The sequence below is a fragment of the Columba livia genome, chromosome 6, assembly GCF_036013475.1.
Source record: "Columba livia isolate bColLiv1 breed racing homer chromosome 6, bColLiv1.pat.W.v2, whole genome shotgun sequence".
NCBI classification, from domain to species: Eukaryota; Metazoa; Chordata; class Aves; order Columbiformes; family Columbidae; genus Columba; species Columba livia.
Genome location: NC_088607.1, coordinates 6,308,537 through 6,332,394, shown reverse-complemented (window position 1 = coordinate 6,332,394; position 23,858 = coordinate 6,308,537). Strand labels below are relative to the sequence as shown.

Genomic DNA, 23,858 nt, shown 5'->3' with positions numbered 1-23,858 from the left:
AAAAGAGGGGCATTGAACGTGCCCTTTATACTCTTTGTCGCCTGGTCAATCGCTGTAGCATTTCAGATATGCAAAAAGGACATTTTTGTGTTGTATGTACTGTGGATGGGAAAGAATGTCTAAACCCAGTATGCAAACCATGGAAAAATTACAAAGTCAGTAAATACAGAACAGGAACTGAGGAGAAAAAAAGGTCAGGCTGTTCCTCTGGACTGGAGCTTGAACAAGAACCTGAAAGGTTTTAACTTACCTCTAAATTAGTGCATTTTTTGTAACTTTGGGAGAGCTTTAGTGCTGCAATTGTTAGCATAAAATGTTCAACTATTTCAAGTTCACACCTCTTTTTATTAATGACATGGAAAAACACTTGGAATCTATCTAATCAAAGGCTCCCAAGCAGTCACACCCCGCGGGCGGCTGAAACAGGCCCGATGGAAGCAGAAACCACATGTGTTAATGCTGATAGAGCTGGAGCTCTGGCGCAGCTGCAGGCGGCACCGCGCTCCCAATCCCCAAATCCCCCTGACCCCCACGATTCCTCGGGTCTGGGATTCCTTCGGGAAATTGGTATCACAAAGCAAATAAAAAGCCCCCGCGCATTTATCACCCGGTGTCAGAACGTGCCATCGGTGGCAATTTCAGACATGAAACGGTGGGTAACGCTCCCCATCCCCACCCATGCGGCATCACTTTGCTCAGCAAACTGATTTTCTTTAGGTTTGCACGTTTGTGTGTAAAGTGAAACAAGGTTTACAAAGCCAAAGGGTAGCACAGGATTACAGGTAGACAATGTTTTTGACTTTTAGGTACGGTACCTCTGGAAAAGCTCAAGCAATGGAGAAGTACGGCAGACACCAGCGTGTAACAGCATGCCAGCTTTCTAAGCAATTTAAACAATATTCTTATACACAGGGATCCCCTAATGTTTTCAGTAAGTTCTGATCAGAGTAGCACCAACCACCTTCAATGAAAACCAGAGCCATTTTGTTATTTTAGTGTGGTATTTAACTGCATTTATTGCCTACGAAGAGTTCAGCAAGTCCATCATGTCTGAGGAAACAAACGGCTGCAACTGTTCTGTATTTGCAGGCTTGCTTTCAAGATGAACATCCCTACCTGTTGTTCTACCAAGAACCAGGAGAGGGTGCTGTTAAATTTGGCTGTTATTTTATTTATCCAGAGAGCACCCACATCCTGCAAAATGCCTTTCCCCATTTCTTCCCCCACCACCCCAAGCCCCTCAATATCAGGCGCTTTTTATCTCCTGACTGAAATGGATTTATGTGCCACACTGATCAGCCAAGATTCAGCACTGATGAAAAGCATCTTTCACCTAATTATAGTAAAGCTCCTAGATTGGAGGGATCAGAAGTCACGCAGCAGCACCGCAGTGAAGTTCCACAGATGCTTTGGATACGGGATGCCCCGCAGCTTGGGTTTGACTGTGGCTCTGCCAAAAGAGCCCTTGAAGCCCTTGGACATCAGGATTTCAAACCAGAGGGGCTGCCCTGGGGCAGGGTAACGGGCACTGACACGGAAACAATCCTCCTGCTGTGGCGGGGGGCAGGTACTTGGCAAAACTGCGTGGCTTTGGAAGACTTGCTGCTCTGTTTCAGGATTTTACAAGTTATGAACAACTTATAAATGGAATAGATTCCTTTTCAGCTTTGAACCACAGCCATAGAATCAGAAGAATTTGGGTCCTCTCTTTGCATCACAGACCTAATTAGTTTTTAACCCAAATGCAAATTCTACCACTTGAAATCAACCTGAATCTTCAGTAAAGATATAAATATGTTCTGAACTGTTATCCAACCCTGAATATTCCAACATTTTTCTCTCCCTCCCTATGATTTTTCAAACCCTCCTTCTCCCCACCTCTGTGTTAGTGTGTCTGTTAGTGTGACAGAAGAAATGCAACGGGAACAGAGAAGCGGGAGGAGATGAAGAAGGTACAAGCAGCATCTTCTGCTGTTTAGTGACTTTGTGTGATTTGTTCAGACAACAGCTCACTGCGAAGTGAAACCCACCGTGTCATCCCACCTTCCTGCCCTCCAAGGACAAACAGGCCGTGACAGAGCATCAGCAACTGTGTTAACAGGGACAGAAAGCAGAAAATGGCATGACTATGGGATATGAAATGATCTTGGCCCAAACTGTGTTCGAAACATAAAACAACTGTCAGCACATGGATTGGGTGTATTTGCAGAATATTTTAATTTTCAGCTGAGAAACACACAACAGGACAGAGTTTAAGGCAGGCAATCAGGCATCAAACTTCTCTTGCTTGCCTTTTGTGCTCACACCTTCAGCCTAATTTCTACAAAAAGGAGCAGATCCCATCTTAACGTCTATGCAAAGCAGCTCCACGTACCCACTGAAAGCCTGAGGTTCAATGCAATGTTTGCAGTTGTTCCTGGGATGCAGGATTTACTTACAGGGAAATTCAGTTCTTCTGTCTGTGCACATTTGTTCTATGCCACATAGAAAAATGTCATATATTTCACAAACTAAGTTTGATCAGTGATAACATCAACAGAAGCAAAATAACCCTCTCCACATACATACATGCTGCAATGACAAACCTCTGCTTGCATGGTTTTACTTTGCTCTTTGACTGGAAAATACAGATAATCTAATGGATAGGAAAAAAACCTTTTATTTCTGCACCTTACAAGTCTAGTTGTTGGTTTTCTTCTAAAAAACAAACCAAAACCAAACACCACAAATGAGACAGGGAGTGGGACAACGAGTTCTTTACTGGTAAGGCAAAAGAGCAAGTCAAAGGTTAAGATGTTGTGGATTTAGATATATTATCTTAGAAATATCACAGGTATTGAAATAAACATCACAGGCACTGAGATGCTGATAAGAAACACGTTTCCATTTGAGTATCTTTTGGTTGGCAGTAGCGTAAAAAGCACCTTTGTGTCTACTCCTACGGGGCATTTGCTCTTAACAAGCAAATAGTACAGTGCCTGATGAGGAGCATAATGCCAAGGAAAATGTTGTTTATAAGCAGCTACAAATGAGTATTCTGGTTTTATTTTTTACTAGTATCATTATTTTAAAACATGATAGTCAAAGACTCTGCTCCCTTACTCATGCATTTTTAAAATCAATATGATTAAAAATGAATCTACTGTGCATCCATATGATGAATGTGGTGAGAGCTCATTCTGCATTTCTTTCATGAAGGTTCCCATCCTGGATTTTTCACTATCACTAAGACTTCAGCTGCAATTACTGGGAAGAGACAAATCCCAACTCCTAAATATGTTCAAGCTGCCCACTCCCAAGGACTTCAGAAGTATCACAAGTTCCATCCTCTGCTGCGGCAGGTGTTACGAGTTCGTTATTACAGTGAAGTTTCAAAAGAGGTAATTCTGAGATTACAAACAGTTGCCAAATCCAGAACTGGATGGTCTCATCTCATAGGACCCATCATGACAAAAGGGTTCACACACGTGCTCACTTCGTTCCTATCCAGTAAAACACTGAAATGCAACTTAAGCATGAGGTCAAATACCACTGAAAGGATGACTTCACCATTAGATCTTTAGAGAATGCTCAGTGCCTAAGAATTACTTTTAAAAACACGCATATTGAGGCACTGACCTCCCCTTTGATTTCCTAAAAATGAACAGGCCATTTAGCTCTGTGGGGAGAATCTGAACTCCTGTTCCTGCTCTTACATCTAACTAGGGAAGAGCCCATGGAAACTGTTTTCTTTACACATTACCTGCAAGAGTGGCTCAGAGTTAAAGAAATAATCAAGTCTACCAAGGGAGTTTGCAATGACAACCTAGACCTAGTTTTAAACATCGATAGTGACAGTAATGTATAAAAGATATCTGGCCTTCTCCACAAAAGGAACTATAAAGCAACCAAAAGCTAACTGTGCATTTAGGTTAGCCAGCACATCAACAAAAGTTCAAGAAAAGCCATCTAAAAAATGAAAGAGTAAACAACGAGATAATGTGAAACAGCAGAAGCTGCAAAGCTTGTAAACAGAGCATGTAGCTAATATGCCTTCCCAGTTTAAACTGTAATTTAGTAATGTTGCAGAGAATTCAAAAACATATGAACACAGGAAAAATTGTATGCCAAAATGTGCTTTTCAGCTCTGACGTAGTCCCAGGATGATATGAGAGGCTCATTGGGAGCGTCTTCCTTTATCACCCTGACATTTCATCTTTATTGCTCTGGGCAGAAATAAAACCCCCTTCCTCTCAAGCTTAACATGAGAATGGCTAAAACACAACATCAACCTCCCGTTCCACTGCAGCTATCAAAAGTTACCATTAGGAAACCCTGAAATACTTCTCTTGGGCAAACAAAATTAGGCAGGATGATTTTAGTAGAAAGATTTTAGCAATGCAAAAGACTTTGTTGGTTGGTTCTTCGTCGAAATATTCATGCCACACAGAGCAGGATCCCTCAGGAGACACAGGGAAGACCAGATGCTTCCCAATACCGGTATCTGACCCTGATGTTACCCTGACAGGCAGGACAAGCCCTAGTCAAGCTTTGCCAAAATCAGCGTGCCCAGAGAGAGATATTAACATCAGGTTTCCTAATGGCTGTTCTTCAGAGATTCTCTCATCTTAGAGCTTTTGTTCCCAAGGGAATACAGGTTATTCCATACTCTGAAGAAAGTGATTGTCTACTGCAAAAAAAAATAGGGGAAATTTAAGAGATACAGAAATGAAAATCATGGCTAGAGAAGTGTTTTGACACAATAACAAAGGCAAAGCAAAAAAGAAATTATCTTGAAAGAACAAAGTTCCATAGGAAGGGATTGGATTCTATTGAGTTTAACCCTGAAAAGATGCTGTCCCTTCATGATTCAGTTTGTACCGATGACCCATCCACAAAGTAACATGAAACATACTCCTCAATAGCTTCTCCCAGCAACCCAGGTTGTGGAAGCTGGTCACAAACGAAAATTACAAGGCAAATTAAAATTAAAAAACCCAACACCCTATCTCCCATTTCTCATCATGATGATGCCTCTCAAAAGAAAATACAAAAACTGAAAGCATTTTAACTTGTGAAATATGCAATTCATACCTCAGCCTTCAAGCTAGGAAACAGTCTTTCCACGGGTGCTTTGTTATTAGCTATCATGCAAAAACAATTAGTCATTCAAGCAATTAAGAAGGTAAGTATCTCCTAAAAAAGGTTTTGAGCTTTTCAAGCCCTAAATGCAACTGCTATAAACCTAGACTGTTCCTGAGTGTAATTTAGTTACTGTATTGCCTCTCCTGGAGAGATTGATTGTATCATGTGTTGTAAATTCTTGATGCTCTTTTAGCTGCAGTCTGAGCCTCTGGTGAATTCTCCTCTTGCTCCTCAGACTTCTTATGGTTTAGGAATATGTCTGATTTTAAGAAGCGGCTGTAGCTGTCGTATTTCATGAGATTGAATATCTGGTAGGAGGGAAAAAAAACACAAAACAATGACTTAAGGAAACAAGTAATTAAGAAAAGCCTCTAAATAATTTACACAAATTCTGAAACTAGAAACTGGATCTAGACAGAACTGGTTTTACCAATGTTTCTTAAACTTACGCCAATCCTCCCATCCTTTTTAGACTGCTACACAACCAAATGCCGAGACCAAATCAGAAATGTCACAGGTACCTGCCACAAAGAGCTGATCCGGTACAGATGTAATTTGCCAGGTAAAATGTAGCTTAACATTGGTGATCAAAGCTGTGCCATTAGGCTTTTCACTAGCACAAGCCCTGCCCTTCTTGCCACAGCCAGCACGGTTTTTCTCTCCCAAGGCCTGAGTTCAGGCTCATCCCCCAACTGCTTTCTCTTCTATTTATACTCATTTCAGACAGAAAAAAAAACACAAAAAAAAAAAAAACAAAAAAAAAAAAACAAAACTAGCACTTATTTGGAGTCTTCTGAAAACAAAAGGGCTTGTGTGAGGAGCCTGGAATCTGTTCAGGTGTCAAGGTCAGGAATATATTTTGCTTGGTCTTGAAACAAAGGGGAAGGAAAAAAGGAAACCTCGAAACTGCAATTAAGGCAAAACCAAAGCCTACATCACTCTCTGCCTATTATTTCACTGGCAGAGCCTCTCTGAGTCATGCTTCATGACTGATTACATTTTATGATACTCAGAGTAACTACATTTCCAATAGGAATTTCTGGATTCTGACCTGCATGTGTGGATAATCCATGTGTGGATAAATGGGGCTTTACCTTTACAGGCCTCATTTCTAACTGATAATACAACCAGGTAATACAACTCTTTGTTAGGAGGAAAAAGAAAAGTAATAATTTCAAAATGCTTTTTCATTTCACATCCTCAAGGAACTTGTACAAAGGCAAACACACAAAACTTGACTGTTCTTGTCTGTACATTTGCTGTAATATCCCCCTTGCAAATAAATTACATGAAGCATTTTACTAACCACTGTTTGTTTACATAGTTAAGTTCATGTTTAAAACTGTGGAACTCTTGCTTTATAAACTGCATGTTGGAAGACTAAAAATCCCAAAGCGTCCTCTCAGTGTAGACCCAAATCAATGCAGTTAAGCAAAGTCAAATTACACCTCCTGGCTTTGGTTAACTACAATACAATTAAATATATCCAACTAGCTCGAGGGAAAACAAATTGTAAGGAAGACATCGCCTGTTAAAATGTCCTAAGAACTTAGAAACTTCTTGTTCCTGGTATCATTTAAAGCATCTCCCAGAGAGAAGGAGCACTGTAAGATCCGAGTCTGCTGGAGTCTCTTCAGCCAAATGCGCAGGACCGATTTTATAAACATGTGCAAAAGCAGAATTATGTTTTTCCTTCCCCACCTCTCATCGCCTCGTTGGAGTAGGAACATTTACCCCACGAGTATTTTGAAATCTACAGATTTCTATGAACCACTCTACCACCACTCCATTCAGCACCAACAACTGCCTCCAAGCCATTTGTTTAAGGCCATGAGCACAAAACCACGCTCCACAAGTAGCCCCAGTTAAACCAGTGGGTCTCTGGAGAACTGAAGTGCTAGTAACACCGTAGACCAGACTGCAGCTTCCAAGCTGTGCCTTTTTATACTTCAGACACACGGTGCCAGCAGGAGTTAACACTGTTCTTCTTCATAACTTTATAAGGACTGAAAACTAGAGAAGACCGTAACTCTTCCTGAACTAGCATCTAAAGGCAATAAACTGAAGCTTCAAGCAGTGCAAACCTGCAACAACCCATAAACGCTCTGCATCGAGTTTTAAAAGTTCACAGACCTCCTTCCCACACCAGTAGGACTCCTCTATCACTGGTCCAGCATGTTTTCAGTTCAGGTATTACTAACCCTTGGCTGCTCACATGGATGCTCATTTGTAAAGCTGCCAACCGTTTTTAACTCCAGTAGCCTCTCCAGCTTCGCCCTCATGATCACCCCCCCTGAACCACAACGCTTAGATTCACCAGAACAGTTTTCTTTCCCTTCCCCCAAGTCTGAAGTTCTCCCATGAAAAAAACTGCTTCCTCACATGGAAACTGAGTTTCAGAAATTTCCACCGCTAATAAGTTGGAACATGCTTAAAAGGCAGCAGAGCCTTTGGTCCTCAGATCACTTCAACTAGCCCAGCCAATGCCCAACTAACGTATTCAGCACCTGATGTGAAATGGCTTGAAAACACTATTTAAATCACTGTGCTGTTTCTCCATAAAAGAAAACAACCAAATGGAAAATACAGGTAGTACTGAGGATGGTACAGAAATTAAAAACAGTACAGACTGCTAGTGCTGGAAAGCTGCAGATAAGAATGACTCACTCCATAAGCTATGCTTTAAAATAAGCTAAATATTAAGAAAATTTACCACCAAAGGACATGCCTGCAAAATGTCACCTAATTACTACCAACCCTCCCAAGATCTATAGGCAAGGCAAATACCAACTCCTCTTTTAAGCTTTGTGTGTTACAGAAGAGGAGGCTTTTCAGGAAATTGCATTATATTCATATCAATATAAATAATAAAACAAAGGAAAGTGAAAAATCTTGAGCTCTTGGGGAAACCAGTGGCAACTACAGAAACAAACACCAGCAGTGAGTCAGCACAAGAGAACACACAGGAAAACGTAGGCACAAAGTCTGTCAGCTGGGTGATTCTCAAGCTAGCAGCAGAGGAATCCAGGAGAAAACTTCAACCAATTTTCCAGGAAAGTCCTGAACTGGGATTAGTGCCCACCTATTCAATCCACACCACAGGAAGCAGCAGGCAGATCCCTAATTTTCCTACCCTAGCTTATGCATCAAAAGCAGAGTCAATTTAAAGCACAAAAAACCTACAGAAACTGTGTTCTTGAAGAAAACAGCTTTACCTGATCCTGGAGCTTCTGAAACATGAGGGGGTGAGGTGTCTCCAAAATGGTCTCATTCAACCGGGACTGCCCTTCAACATTGACTTGGGAGGAAGCTTTACTGGACAGGAAAGTCATGTAGATTTCTTTTGCTTTTTCTTGCATCTGCAAAAGGACATATTTTTTCAAATAATTATTTGCTGTGGGAATATTCTTTGTATTTGTTGATGTTTTGTTGAAGAATGCTCTGGATCACTTACTTCTTGAGGTTCACATCTTGAAACCAAAACATAGTCTGAATTAAAAATGAAAACAAGTAACAAAACAAATATAAACAAATACACATAGATTAGCTTATTTGTGTATATTCACTTGTACAGGAGGAAAAACATCTCTGCAGGCCAGCTCCTGCACTGACATTAGTGGAAGCTACTGGTATTAGGCACTTAGGTTACTAACAGAAGGTTGCGATGTTTGAATCTGAGAATCCAGTGTAAAATTGCTCAGCATCATCAACTACGCTGTGTCTTCACTACTTAAAACACTATTTTTCCTAACAGGTAACCAGCATGTGCAAGGAACCCGGGGGGAAAAACACCGTGGAAACCTATTGCAAGATGAAACTAAGGAAAATCAATGTATAATGTGAGCTACTTCCAGATAACCTTGTCATACTACATGCTTTGTCATAACTATGTTTTTACCTCAGAGCGGCTCACATGCAAAACTAATTACATGATTAAAAAGAATGAAAAACCAACAGACATTTTTTTGGCTAACAGTAAAGCTAAGACTCTCAAGAGCCTCTAAAAGCTGAAAAATAAGGGTAGATGTGACTCACATAAAGCAGTTTGTTGGTGTTTGCCCTGATTTCTGCAATCCAGTGCTCTTCTCTTGATAAATCAGTAACAGCGATAACATTTTGACCCTACCTAGCATCTTTGAGCTTCAAAGTAGTAAACGAACGGCCACAATCCTCCAAAATTAAATACTAGCTCCCTCTTGATCAGAAGGTCAGATAAGAGAAAGCCAGGAAGGAAAAGAGAGCCAAGGCCAGGCAGCAGGCAAGCCTCCCTGCTGCAATCTGAATTCTGAACGCTGAAAGCAAAGCCCGTGCAGCAGCGGGCACTGCCCAGTCCCCAGATGTGGGTACTTGTTGGTGTTCCACATCACACATCTCACGAGCAACCATAACCCAAACCACGTTGTTAATAGGAAGTGGGCTTGAACAAGGAAGCATTTAAACCCCTGCCCATGAAGGAGTCACAGAACTTCTTTCATGTTTTACAGCTGAGACTCAACATTTGGGGATAATTAGAAGAAAAGCTACATGTGTCTGACAATTCCCAAAGGCTAAGGAGTTAACTCTCTCACTGCTGAAGGGGACACACGTTTTCCAGGAGTATTCTTTTTTAAAACAGATTATTCATCTGGTGGTTAAAACATCATGTGTCAGGTGCATTAGGTCACACTGAAGTGTTTTTAACAATTTCCTGTCTTTCCAGTTTCACAGATCAGGTGGGACTGCTCCAGCGATGTCTGTTTTCAATGAGCAATTAATCCAATTGATCAGAGAGGTGACTGTTTTAACAGGTAAAGTTAATGCCCTAATGCAGACACAGTAAAGGCACCTTTAGCTATTATCAAATGAGCAGGTATAAGTGATGGTACTGTCTGTTTGTCCTACCTAAATAACTTTTGAAACTGCTGTCCAATTTCAACCACATTTAAAAGAGAGGCAAGGGACTGCGAAATAACTACCCTCCCGCTGACCCAATGGAGAAGAGTGGCAAGGGAGAGGAAAGAGAGAGAAAAAGCAGCACGTTCATCAAGGGGAAAAGCTGCAGTATATGTTCAGAAGTTATCTACTTAAACTGCCAGCATGTAATTAGCTGTTGGCTAATTAATACAGAGCTCTACATCAGCCACAACTCAAGGTGCTGCTTGCCCAAGGAACACGGGACAGAGCTGGGCACTGTGGAAAAGGAGCAGAGGAAGGTTTGCAGGGGAACATGAAACTAGAAGTAATGTGAGGAAGTTTAAAGAACTTCAGAGGAACATGAGGCTTGTGTGGGAGGTTGGCAAAACAGGGAGGATCTCCGGATTTTGTGGGGAAGAATGACAAAGGAAGAGCTGTGGTATGGAGAGGGGGTCGTTGGGGAGATGCAGGGGACCTGACTCTATAGTAATGGGGAAATATGGAAATGCATAGCTAAACGTTACAAGTTCTGCACGTGGAACAACTGTTATGCTACATCTATGCTTCAGTAGTAGAGCATCAGTTTAACTGCAATAATTCAAAAAATAAAAGGAGAGTACAGTTAAAGCCGCCAGTATATTTATACACCGCCAAATGACATCCAGGGAGAGCCAGGTTCAGGCGGAGGAGACAGTGATGTTCCCTGTTCAGTGGGTGGCATTCTCTGTTCTGTGTCAGCCTGAAACTAATGCCTCTGCACAGGGGACTCTACTTTGGAATTTAAACAACACTTAAACTGGGATCTTATTCACAGGTGGTTATTAAAGGACTTCTGGCACTTTCCTCTTATATCCGTGCGCTCACCCCAGCATCCATGCCAAATTCCCACTTGGAGTCCAAAGTTTTGTCTACAGAAAACCCCCTCACTATTTCAAGTGGATAAAATATTCCTTCCCACTTCCTTTCCTAAGGTCAGATTCAGCTCTCAAGCATGTGTGACTCCCAAATGAGGTGAATGGGAGTCCCAGATGCTCATCAGAACAGGCTCCAGCAGTGAGCAGCTGTGCAGCATTACCCAGTCCTGCTTAACCACTGCCACGTTCCACATGGGAAGTCACAGAAGAAACTCTTGACTAGGTATACTTTGTTCTGAAATTGTTCTCTATAAAACTTCCTGACATGGGTATTTTGGCAGGTTTCAGCAATATCTGAAAAGATTCCCTGTTGTTTGAAGCATTTATTATAATCTGTAATTTATTTTTAAAGCTCAGCTGCAAGAGAAGAAACATTTAAACCTTGGGAAGTAGCACAATGGATATGTTGTGTATTTCATTAACAGTCACAAATGCAACAGCATAGGAATAACTCAAATGAAATATTTAAAGTTAAATTTTTTTCACTTATCCCCACCACTCCCATTTCAGTAATTAAATGTGTCCTAAGACGAAGGCCACAAGGGTGGCAGCAGAGCTCACTGCTACAAGTAGACTTAATTCCTTCTTCAAACTTTGCTAAAAATTACATTTCTATGTTAACTTCAATTTTAAAGGAATGATAAAGAAAGAATATCAATTCTTTCAAATGTCTTATGCTAAGGGGCAGAGTAACATAGACTTCTTGCTGCCTGGCTCTGTGGATGCTGAAAATCTCCCCTGCTCCCTGAAACACACACATTTGGTACTAGCTCAAAAAGGAAAACAAATTCATAGAGAAACTCCATTTCTGTCTTCTGATAAGCGTTCCCACCACTTGCCTAGAGCCAACACAAGAGCCAAGAGCCTGGGTTCTCCCCGCCAGCGCTCCCTCTGCTCCTGTGATCTGGGGCTGCACAGTGCTTCATGTTCACGAGGAAGGGACGGAAAAGACGTATCTCCATATCTCCAGAGCATCTGGCAAGATCTGCCTGTGTTGTCTTGATATAAGTCAGCTGCTAGGCAGAGCCCATATGACTGTGGTTAGAGTAACGACTGAACCAAACTTCATAAGCCTTGAGAAAAGGCCCAGAACCTTTCCTTAGAATGGCAATAATGCAGTTAGTTTGCAAACAAAAAAGCAGGAGCAGGGTGAGCCTGCATCTACCTGCGAAGAGCAGAAAGGACAGGAGGGAAGGACACATTCACTGAGCTAACCAGCCTATGGGTTTTCCAGCCTATACAAAACCAAACACAGCTCCAGGCTGATGCAGAAGGGATGACAACAACACAAGGCACAATGGATACTAAATCCACTGACCAGGTGGTAACCACCTCTGTGCAAGTTTAAACTCACCAAGAAAAACCCCATGCTAACACTCCCATGGCAAATAATGAAAAGTTTATCTGATACTTTAAAAATAGGAAAGAAAAAAAAAATAACAAACAAAAAAACCAAACACTCAATCTGGGTTAAATTGAAATCAGCTTCATCTGACCAAAAGTCTAAGTGTCTAAGAGCTAGTTTCTGTGGTAAACCAGTTTTAATGAGGAACAGGTTATAAAATAAGCAAAAAGTTCTTTTTAGAATACTGTGCTCACAGTAGATATAAAGTGATTTCTGCAAGAGTCACTTTCAGAAGACGAATTCATGCTATTATAAACACTAGAAAGATTTCTATTTTTAGTGCTTTTTCTAGCTTTGCAAAATATCTAAACAAAGCCATCCATAAGCAGTAGCTTTACTGTAAGTCTGTGTCATTCTAAAGCACATTTATTTGAGCCAGCTGTAATAGCTCTGGCAGTCCCAGCCTCCAGATTGACCACACTGTGTAATGATTGGTACTAAATAATTAAGCTAAATGGAACCCAGTCAACTCTCTGTCCATTCATTTAGCAATTCATTCAAAAATTCACTAAGTTACTATCTCTATACATCAATTTACCGTTTCCTGTAGTAGCACGCGCAATCCTAAAATAGCTAAAAAGATAGAAATTATTTAGCAAGGGAAAATATTATTATAATCCTATTGCAAAATGTGGGACCTTACAGAAGGATTTTCCACTTTCATTTCCATTTTAAAATGCAGTTCGACACCTCCCAAGGACCATCAGGAAAAGGCTACGTACCCCTTGGTAAGGGCACTGTATGAGGTATGAAGGAAAATATCTGCTCTGTACAAAGCAAAGGGTTCTTCCCATTTGGTCGTGGACTGCGATGCTGGTTTTTGCTTCACCAGCTCAGAAAGCAATTATTTTAACGGAGTAGGGAGAGAGATCAAGAATACCCAGCCCAACATATCACACATTTCTGGCCTCACTCCAGCTACTTCTTGCAAAAATTATTAGTTTTGCATTTTTTATGGATTTATCAATACAAAAAAAAAATTCACAAGTGAAACAAGCAAATTGTTTCAAGGAGAATGCTTTTTCAGTGCAAAATAGAAAGTATTTACAGAAATAGACCGTCCTCTCAAAAATTTGTGTTGCTGAAAATTGAGTGCTCTGCTGGAAACCAGTTGGAGCTGATAATACTTGCCTAACCTTAAGAGAAGAATCCTGCCATCCAGATGCAGAGCTGCCCTCTTACACCTGCAATTTATAACCCCCCAGGAGCTCAGTTCCCCACCTGATTCCTGTTCCCTGATGTTTCTGACACTATTCATAGCACATACAGTCCCATTTGAGGCAGGTTTAAATGGTATTTTCCCAGTCTCACCTCACGTTACTCCATTTTCTTTGGCCAGAAGAGTGCAAAATGGGCTGTACATTGGCACCTGTTGCCTTCTAAAATGCTCCCTTTGGCAACAAGAGCTGCACATGTGAAAAGCATAAAGGTGGGATAGCAAAAAAGGGCTTATGGGATTCAGGAGCCTGACTCACGGACAGTGATGCTCAGCTGGAGTTTTGGTACTACTTCATTTCTTGCTCATAGAATCCTCATCTCAAAAATCAAATAAATTTGGAATGTATCATTTAAAAAAAAAACCCAGAAAGTCACAAAAACTTTTTCAGAAACAAGCAAACAAAACATGGTAGGTATTTTAGGCCTGACTCTATAAGCTTCAAAGCTTAAATGTGAAAGTGGATCCTGTGTTCCTCGTGGATCTAAAGTTCCAGTTGGTGGAAAAAAATTACTGGAGGTGTCTGGCTGAAAAATTTCCAACAGAATATTTTCTACTAGAAAAATACAGCTTTGACGAAAATGAAAACTGCAGGTATATATCCATTTAAAAAAATATTTACACAAAAAGCCCACATGGACCCTCAATTTATTTTGCAACTTGTCATTTGATATGCAAAACTTTTCATTTTGGTGTTATAAAACATACTCCAGGCCACACCTGGAGTATTGTGTTCAGTTCTGGGCCCCTCAGTTCAGGAAAGAGATTGAAGTGCTGGAGCGGGTCCAGAGAAGAGCAACACGACTGGTGAAGGGACTTGAACACAAGCCCTATGGGGAGAGGCTGAGGGAGCTGGGCTTGTTTAGTCTGGAGAAGAGGAGGCTTAGAGGTGAGCTCAGCACTCTCTAGAACTACCTGAAGGGCAGTTCTAGCCAGGTGGGGATTGGTCTCTTCTCCCAGGCAGTCAGCAATAGGACAAGGGGGCATGGGCTTAAGCTCTGCCAGAGGAAATTTAGGCTGAATATTAGAAAGCAATTCTTTGCAGAGAGAGTGGTCAGGCATTGGAATGGCTGCCCAGGGAGGTGCTGGACTCACCGCCCCTGGAGGTTTTTAAACTGAGATTGGACATGGCACTTAGTGCCATGATCTAGTCAATGGACTGGAGTTGGACCAAGGGTTGGACTTGATGATCTCTGAGGTCTTTTCCAACCCAGTCGATTCTGTGATTTTGTTTGCACTGTTTGTTACTTTGATGTTCCACTAAAATATTATAATGGTTTATATTTTCATGGAATAGCCACTATACTTTTAAAAACATTGCTGAAACATCATTATATTTTCAAGCAAGATGATGCAACATTGCTGAATTAAACCTTTTGCTATTCCCAAGCAACAACAAATGTTCAGAGTTTTCAAAATATGGGAAACTTGACGATTTCAGCATTTTGGTTTGATCTTAAGTGGAACCGGCTTTGTTTCCAAACAATTCCACCACCGTGATTCCAGTGCAATTCCTTGAAATATATTTATTTGCACTCACATGAAGCACGTTATGCAACAGAAACATTATAGCTCCAGCTCTGCTATGGAAGTTTTGTTGACAAGTCATATTTATCTAGGAAACATACCTGTTTTGTTCCCTGTGTTTTCTTAAATTCTTCACATGCTAGCCAGAACAAAACGTTTTCTTCACTAAATTCTTTCTTTAAAAATTCCTAGGGAAAAGAAAAACAAACAAACAAACATCAGGATCTCATTTCTCAATTGCTTTTCTCTCTTCCTACTACAACTATTAAAACGAGAAGCTGCCTAGGGCCAGCCTTACCACAAAACACAGCGTAACAGAACCACTGCGTTAGTGCATCCACACACCATCAAGGCACAAATAAACAACCATATATTCAGCACTTAAAAGCACATTCCAGTAGGATGACGAGCTACTTTTAATCTCAGACAATATCAGTAACTAGCGGGAGTTTCTTCTTAAGTCTCCCATAAATAACTTGAGCAATTTCACAATCATTACACAAAGAGAAATGAAAAAATACATGAATTAATTTGCAGGTAAGCATAATGAACTATTTTAGTAAGAGCCACAGATCACTTGAGATTCTTACCATCTAGTATCTTTCTGATTTTTAATGAGTAAAATTTCTACGCATAAAAGTGTTTCTAAACATGCTCATTAGTGGCAATAAATTAACTTAAGTAAACTAAAGCAGAAGATGTATTTGCATTCTCTAGACAGTGTTTAAACTAAGCACATTCCTCCAAAAGTGAGGCATGCTTTAAAATGGCGAAAAATGTACATTAAATTTCTTTATAAAAATAATGACTTAAACATTTATAGCTCTGAGATCATCCATTTTCACTTTGAAGTGCTAGAAAATAGAGATTAAGTAATGCCAAGAATTAAACAGAACCAAGATTACTTTAAAAAAACCCAATAATTTGGAATCACAGTGTTTTGTAATTTCAGTTTACATCACTTTTCCAACCAGTCTGGCAGGAAACTATCTCATTGCATTTTATCAGTGCTTGGTACAGCAAAACCATCCTCAAGTAAGTAATTCCTGTTCCTATAGGAAATGCCACAGCTCCAGCTCTGCCACCTCTGCTCGGGGGACACATCTAGGACACGTGTCTCTGTGCTCACGGCACTGCACCATTTAGGCTGAGACTCATTCAGCTTTAAATCCTAATTTCAGTTTACATAAATAGCCAGAATTGATATCGCAACCCTAAATCGTTTCACTCCTTCTGGATCTTCCAGGAGGTTCTCCAGTGACGTAGCCCATTTTGAGGTTCCTTTCAAGGTCTGGTGGCTGCTGCTTGGGTGACACTCGCCATCATTTATCTCTGGAAAAAATGGGAAAAAAATGACATCTTCATAAGAAATGATTAATGTCTCATGCATTTCTTTTCCATTGCCCTCTGCACCCTTGTACTACAGCTGCTGTCTTTAAAGGAAACACCATAAAACTGAAAATAAACACACACACATTTGAATTCTGTTTTGCCTGTAAGGAGGTAAAAATGCCTTGCAGTTAGATAACTCATGAGCATATAAGCAGGCACTGTCACTGTTTTATAGGAGTTCAGGCACCTTTTGCATGTGGAACACAATGACCTCAGTCTGTGTAGTAAAAGGACCGTTTGCCTTTTGTTCTGGCACTGTCAACTCCATTGGCTTCTATAAAGCAAATCCTGGACAGTCGCACACATGAAATTTATTTTTAAGGAAAGAGTCATCACTGAAGGTTGAGAAAATGCACAGAGTGTAAGAAAAAGAATGCTTTGTCTAGCAGGAGAACAAGCCCAATATGTTAACCCAGGGTAACAGGAGGAAAGGCAGCTGGCAGAAGAGCCTCATTCCAGCCCAGTTGACCTGCTCATTGGGCAAGGGGTATTTGGGTGTTTTTTCTGTTTGCTTGTTTCTTTTCAAGCCCACTGAAATTCTGCTTTCCCAAGGTGTTCTGGATTATGCCCACACCTTACCTGCCACCCGGTCTTCTCACAGATAGGAGACATGGTGTACATTTTTGAATTTTTCTGTCCCAGGGACAAGTACGTTACATCCAAGGCTGGTGATGCCAAAAAAATTGTTTGCTGGCTACCCATCAGAACACCTATTACTTGGGAAGACTCCAGGAATTTTACTGCTCGTCTGAAAAATTCTAAAGCAGGCATGGAGCGCTTGGCCTCTCTTCTTCTCCCACCTGGAACACGTGGGAAAGGCAGCAGGAGTTGGGTGACAAAATCCGCTGCAGGTCACTACACACTGGAAATGTGCACAGAACTCCTGCTCTCATCAACACACCTTCTCTATATTTTATAGTCACTTCATTTCTCCCTACCAGCTCACTGGAAATCTGGACCTCAGTAACTTCTGCTTAAGCTCTGCTAAAAACCCCTTCCTCTACCACAAAGATAAACCTTAGTATCTCCAAAGAGCATCTGTGCAGAGCTATATACCATCAGATGCTCTTTCCAGCTGGTAGCTAGAACGATAAATGCGAAGGTTAAAGCCCTACAAAATACTGGCACGACAGCAAAGCCTACTGAGTTTTGGTTGGTAGGGACCTGCAGAGTCTATCTGTTTTTCTAACAGTGAGATGGACCACTGTTTTAAATGAACCAACACCTCCTCTTCTCCATTAATTGAGGTTTTTTTTGTTTGGTTGAGGGTTTTTTTAATATAACAGGAGGACAGTAACAGGAAAAGAGTTTAACATTCTGGAGCTGTGGATTCCATACCCATTGCCTAATACTGAAAGATCTACATTAATGTCCCAAGTAAATACAGACATAAAAGAAAGGAATGTATCTAAAATGATCAAGCAAATGGTCACTGCAGGCTATATTTTTCATGTGTGAATCCCGTCTCTCCTTTGCCTGTCCTGCTTTCACTCTATGATGCTGTCACAGCACCAACCTGAAATTTCTTACACAACAAACGCACAAAACCTTTCAGGATGTAAGATCATAACCAATTTGGGTAAAGACTGTGACAGACTGGTCTCCAAAGCAGCAAGTGTACCTACAGCTCTGGATAAGAAGCACACATTCTGCTAATTCGAGGTCAGGAGTCAGAACCTGAGGATTGTCCCCAAAACACCACTGCAGACTTCAGACATGACACAAGAGTACAGCAACCCTGCCTCAGTTTCCTCTCCCTTCATGCAAAAAGATGTGGCTCTTGATTATCACTTGCAAAATTTATTTTAGGAATTTGACTCAAAGTATCTGAGCATCTAATCTCAGTAAAATCTGTGAGATTTAAGTGGGAATAGCCAAGTACACTGGAGCAGAACACGATTACATCTGAGGAGCCTGAATGTCTTGTTATGATGACTCTCACCTGCCAGCAGAATGGCAGCTCTGTGTGTACAGCTGCTAATGGCCCGCAGAACCAGGCCACTCCCTTATTTAATATACTATTTAGCAAAGAACACATGGGAGTGAGATTTTATTCCTAGTGTTCCTTTCCAGCCGAATTTTAAGTGGACTTTAATGATTACGTTGAGAAGCATGTATTTCAATGAGCCAATGCAATACAGGGCAGGCCTAGTGCCACAAGAACCTAAAAAAAAGAATTCTGGTGAGCAGACACAGGCTGGAACAAGTGGTTCCACTACCCAGGATACACCAATCTGCTGCCCCTCTAGCTGCTTTGGCTGCTGTCTCGTTTTGTCTCTGTCCTCCCAACCACCATTCACCCCAGTTTCCTCCCACTTCCAGCCTACCCAGCACACCCCAGCTCCATCCTCCATTCATGTTCCCCCCGTTCTTCTTCACCACCCTCCAAACCCTGCGCTCTCCTACGACCCTGCTCCCCTTCTCTCCACCTCCAACAGCCTTAAATCTTGGCTTTGAAGGGAGGACTTACACAGCTCCTTCCAAACACCCATTCTGCTGAGCCTCCTCGTCCAGGCCTCTGTTACTCAGTTATTTTCCTCATTTAACCAGCACACCGCAACCCCCAAAGTACTGTGGCACTGAGATGACACTTGCCTGTCCATCAGAACCCTTTCATACATCCTTTGCCTCTGTTATTCAAGCCAGCAGCTCCCCAGGGCAGAGGCTCTGGAGCGTCGCAGGTGAGCTCTGCGGGTGCCACCAGCAATCCCGGTGCAGCACAGGCTACAGCTCCCAGCATTGGCCCACAATGGGGACACCAGCTGCGGTGTCACGATGGCCCCTTGGACCACTGGTATGTAATAAACACGAGAGGCCAGAGAACACTCGTGGGTCCTGCCGGCAGGTGCTGCAGCACAGCTCTCGTCCTGAGCAGTCCCCAAAAAAACACAGTAATGGCACCCTAAGAGCCTCTGGGGACATAGCCTGGATGGTACCACCCCACCAGCTGTGCTGGGGACAATACAGCTGGCAGGGGCCACGGCCACACCAGGGAATGCGCCACCAGCTCTGGAGGGCCCAGGCCTGCACTGGGCACCGGTGGAGCTTTCTCCCTCCCCATTCCCAGTGTTCCTTTGCAAACACCATAAAACATGAACATTCCCCTTCAGTGCAAATGTAAATAGGCTGCACGTGATAAATGACAATAGGAAACACCCCGAAATTCTGTGAGGATATTAAAACTGCTGGGTATTTTTCTTATACACCATTAAATATGCCATCACAAACACTTTTTCCTAATACAAAAGTGACCCCCGCGATTAGCATCATAACTTCCTACTCCAAATGTTGGTTTAATTTAGCAGATTTGATGTGCGATTTCTAGAATTTTTTAAAGAACTTAAAAGATAAAGAGGTTTTCCCCACAAATGACTCAAGAAGCTAATCCCCAAATCCATATCCCATAACACATTACTAAATTACCTTAGAAACGATACTTCTGCTGAAGTACAATTTAATGAAAGTCTGAAACAATTTATTTCAGAAGGCAATACAGCAATAAGTGTAATTATATGAATGATCCTCCTGAAACCTAATTATCTCTGTTTGCTATTTATAGCAAACTTTCTCCTGTTGACATCATCTAGTGACAAAGTTACATAATATACAGTTGGAAATGAGAAGCTCAATACCAATGTTTAACAACTCAAATGTATACATTAGAATGATCATTTAAATGAGGAAGGCAGACATTTGCTGTTACTGAAAACTGGGAGATAATTTTGTGCATCAAAAGGGGTATTAAAAAATGGCAGTTCTCCCACCAGTATTTCTGTAGAAGTGACACACAGAATGTACAGCAGACAATAAATGCGTTAAATACATTTCCTACTGTCGTAGGAGCGCGTTTGCTATCTTTTGCAGGGGTTGGAAATCACGAGGCAGAGAAAGCCGACAAAACAGGCACAGCGGAGCAGTTACGGAGTCTCTGCTGGAGCAAACTTTCCACTGAGTGTACGACCATAACACAAGCCTTCGCGTCATGTGCACGGCCCAGCTGCTTCTACAAACAGTAAATGATCAAGCACTTTAACAGCACCGTTATTTTGGAGAAGAACCCTATACTAAGCCAACAAAGAGGTGGTTACGTTAGCTAGAGCATTATTTTAGAAAAGAATCTTACAGAAGCTGCCTTCTCCCATCAGACAATAGTGCTGCCGCATTAGCCTGGGGTGAAAGGCTCTTTGTAAGCGATGGAAATAAGGGTAAGTGTAGCACTAATAATGCTGTAATTATCAGCTGAAGTGCGGGATCAAAAATGGCAAACATTTGCGTTCTCCAAACAGGAACTGGGACCGAAACCACAGAATGTGTCAATAACATCAGTGCATAGAACTTTGCACATCAAACCTCATGGTTCTGGCCCTCGCTTTCGACGGGCACAAAAAAACATGGAAACTCAAAACTTGCAGAGATTCAGAAGCAGCTAATTGAGTCAGACATGCTAATCCATCTGCCTTCCAGAAGGGCTACGCGCTGCCAGGGTTTCCCAAGCTGCCGTCAGTCCCAAGCTGTTGACACAGTGGCCTGTGTGGCACCGGGTCAGACACCACAGACTCACACGCTTCGCAGAATCCCGCTGAGCGCAGCCTGTACCTAAATGCCCCTTCTAACCGCCTCTTGCAAACCCCTTAAAAAACGCGGCACACGAACAGCACATATAACAAAACCACCGTATAAATAACTTATACCTTATTCATAGAATCACAGAATCATTTCAGTTGGAAGAGACCCTCAGGATCACCGAGTCCAACCATAACCAAACTCTAGCACCAACCCATGTCCCTAAGAACCTCGTCTAAACGTCTTCTAAACCCCTCCAGGGATGGCGACTCCACCACTGCCCTGGGCAGCCTGTTCCAATGTCTGACAACAAACTTCTTCTATATTTAAACAGTAATATACAACATTAAGAAAGGCCTTTGCAATTTCTTCTTGAAGAACTTCTTATCACACCACCTGCATTTTCCCTGTTTTCACCCAGATCATGAAGCTGCAAGCCACAAACCTTTATTATTAATTTAAAAGCACTCTGAACACCTTATCTTTTCCTATGGTCACCAGAATGCCTATCCAGCAACAATCATCAGTCTGGAATTAATAAGTCCAAGGTTATGAAACACGGGGAAGCTTCATAAGTAGGCAGCTGAAAGGGGAAAATTCCCTTACTTTCCATGTATCCAAGCACCACTGGATGAATCCTCAAATAATATTTTCCTAGTAGCAGCTGAATTTTAGACCTTTTCAGTACAGAAGTGCTGTCCTTCCCACACTTGGGTTGTTCAAAGCATGATCTTCAACATCCTCTTTTGACGGTTTCTGACAACAGATGGCTACTGGATTCCACTTTTAACTATAAGGAAGGAAACTAAAGGGACGTTCCGCTTCTGCAGCATCTCTGGAAGTGTTCACCAGACATATATCCTTTTAACAAACCACCCAAACAGACAAACAAAAATAAACCACCTCTAGACAAACACTGTGTTGGGCTTTTCTTAGAAAGATTGTAACTTCTTACTACACACTGTAAAACATAGTAATGTTTTCTGGGATTCTGAGTTTGTAACTTTCACCCCAATTGTTTCAGCAATGATACGGATTTTCCCCTTCGACTCAGAGCATCACAGATGTCCCTTAACAGCACAACGACGTTACGAGGTCTGTCTGCAGAGGGAACCGCCAAGTCCCACATTTATTATGCCTTAGTAACTTCCACTTCGGTTTAAGACGCTCCCTCCAAAAGCAAACTCTTCAAAGTCAATTTAGAGCTTGAACAATCGCTCTGTGATGTTGCGGGCTATCGCCTCACTACCGATAGCAGCCACAGGCAAGAGTCTGCAATTAAAATGTGGCTGATGAGGCACAAACCCCAGCAGAATCCAGTTCCCTCTTCGGCGCAGCAGCCGGAGCGGGAAGAACGGCGCTTCGTCCCCAGGCGGGGGGTTAATGCCCCTCACCAGGCTGCCGACACAGCGTCCCTGCCCCCCCCGAGCCCCGGCAGGGCCACCCCGCGATGTGAAAACCGAGGGACAGCTCACAGCACCGTGACCCGCCCCGCGGAGGAGCCGGAGCCCGCTCAGCCCGGCTGGGCTCGGGTACCGGGAACCGGGCGGAGGAGCCGGCGCGGCCCAGGTCGAGCAACAAGCGGTGCGGGGTGCGGGCTCCCCGGGCTCCCCGCAGCGGGGTGGGAGCCGCCGAAAAGGCGGGAGCCGCGCTCCGGGCCAGCGCCGCCGGGAGGGGGCTCGGCCACGCTCTCCCTCCCCGGCGCTGGGTCGGAAGAGGAGCGCAGCCCTTCCCCTGCCGCCGCCGCTTCCTCAGCCGGCAGCGGCTGCCGCCGGGTCGCCGCCCCCACTCTCCCCGTTACCTGACGGCGGGCGCTTCCTGCTGAGCCGGCTGACGGCCCGGTTAAACATCGCCGCTGCCCGGAGCCGGCGGGGGCGGCCGCGCCTTCCCCGCTCCCCTCAGGGAGCCGCCCCGCCCCGCCCCGCCCCAGCGCGGCCCCTCAGCCGCGGGGCGCCCCCCAACCGCCGCCTCCTCACAGGCGCCGCGGCCGCGCCCTGCGCGCCAACCGGCCTGAGGGCGCTGTCCGGGCCCGCCGCCTGTGCCCGCCGGGGGCCGCCCCACCGCCCGGCCGGGGTGCTGTCTGTGCCCTCGGCCTGCAGACGGGGCTCGCACGGTCGGCGGGCCGGGCCTGGCTCCCCCGCGGGTGAGGGGAGTGGCAGCGTTTCCATATTACCGCGATGAACACGGACTGTCAAAGGCCTTCCCGACCTGAGCCCCGCGGCTGCGGGCAGCAGGTGGAGGGGGCGATTCTGCCCCTGGGCTCTGGTGAGACCCCACCCGGAGTCCTGGGTCCAGCTCTGGGTCCGCAGCACAGGACAGACACGGACCTGCTGGAGAGGGGCCAGAGGAGCCACCAAGACGATCAGAGGCTGGAACAGCTCTGGGAGGACAGGCTGAGAGAGCTGCGGTGTTCAACGTGGTGACGAGAAGCTCCGGGGAAACATTATTGCAGCCTTTCAGTGCTTAAGAGGGGCCTGTAAGAAAGAGGGGGACAGACTTTTTAGCAGGGCCTGTTGCAAATAGGTCAAGGGGTGATTCAGGCTGGACATGAGGAAGACATTTTTGACACTGAGGGTGGTGAGAGCCTGGCCCAGGTTGGCCAGAGAGGTGGTGGATGAACCATCCCTGGAGACATCCCAGGCCAGGCTGGACGGGGCTCTGAGCAACCTGAGCTGGTGAAGATGTCCCTGCCCATGGCAGGGGTGGCACTGGATGAGCTTGGAAGGTCCCTTCAACCCAAACTATTCTATGGTTCTAATCTATGATTTTGTTCCACTTCCAGCGTTCTCCACTTTCATCCCCCTGCCCCACCTTTCCAAACAGC

At 43.5% G+C, this 23,858-nt stretch overlaps 1 protein-coding gene across 2 annotated transcripts; it reads right to left on the bottom strand.

The window, feature by feature from the left end:
* Positions 1 to 2,193: 2,193 nt before the first annotated feature.
* RGS10 (regulator of G protein signaling 10) lies at positions 2,194 to 22,998 on the bottom strand. Of its 2 annotated transcripts, none has more exons than XM_065066895.1 (5): positions 22,836 to 22,998; positions 16,293 to 16,411; positions 15,181 to 15,267; positions 8,340 to 8,483; positions 2,194 to 5,432 (listed from the first exon to the last, which is right to left on the bottom strand). In XM_065066895.1, exons 1-5 carry the CDS (start codon positions 22,882 to 22,884, stop codon positions 5,286 to 5,288), a joined length of 546 nt encoding a protein of 181 aa, XP_064922967.1. In that variant the 5' UTR covers positions 22,885 to 22,998; the 3' UTR covers positions 2,194 to 5,285. The 2 variants fall into 2 exon arrangements, with proteins under 2 accessions (XP_064922967.1, XP_013226902.2); XM_013371448.3 differs by lacking the exon at positions 22,836 to 22,998 and adding an exon at positions 21,641 to 21,752.
* Between the last annotated feature and the right edge of the window lie 860 nt (positions 22,999 to 23,858).

Coding starts and splice junctions, on each gene's coding strand:
- RGS10 (XM_065066895.1), bottom strand. CDS start 22,884: ATGTTTAACCGGGCCGTCAGCCGGCTCAGCAGGAAGCGCCCGCCGTCA. Junction 15,268..16,292: donor AAGGAGTGAAACGATTTAGG/GTTGCGATATCA, acceptor TCTTTTCCCTAG/GAATTTTTAAAGAAAGAATT. Junction 8,484..15,180: donor AAACACAGGGAACAAAACAG/GTATGTTTCCTA, acceptor GTCCTTTTGCAG/ATGCAAGAAAAAGCAAAAGA.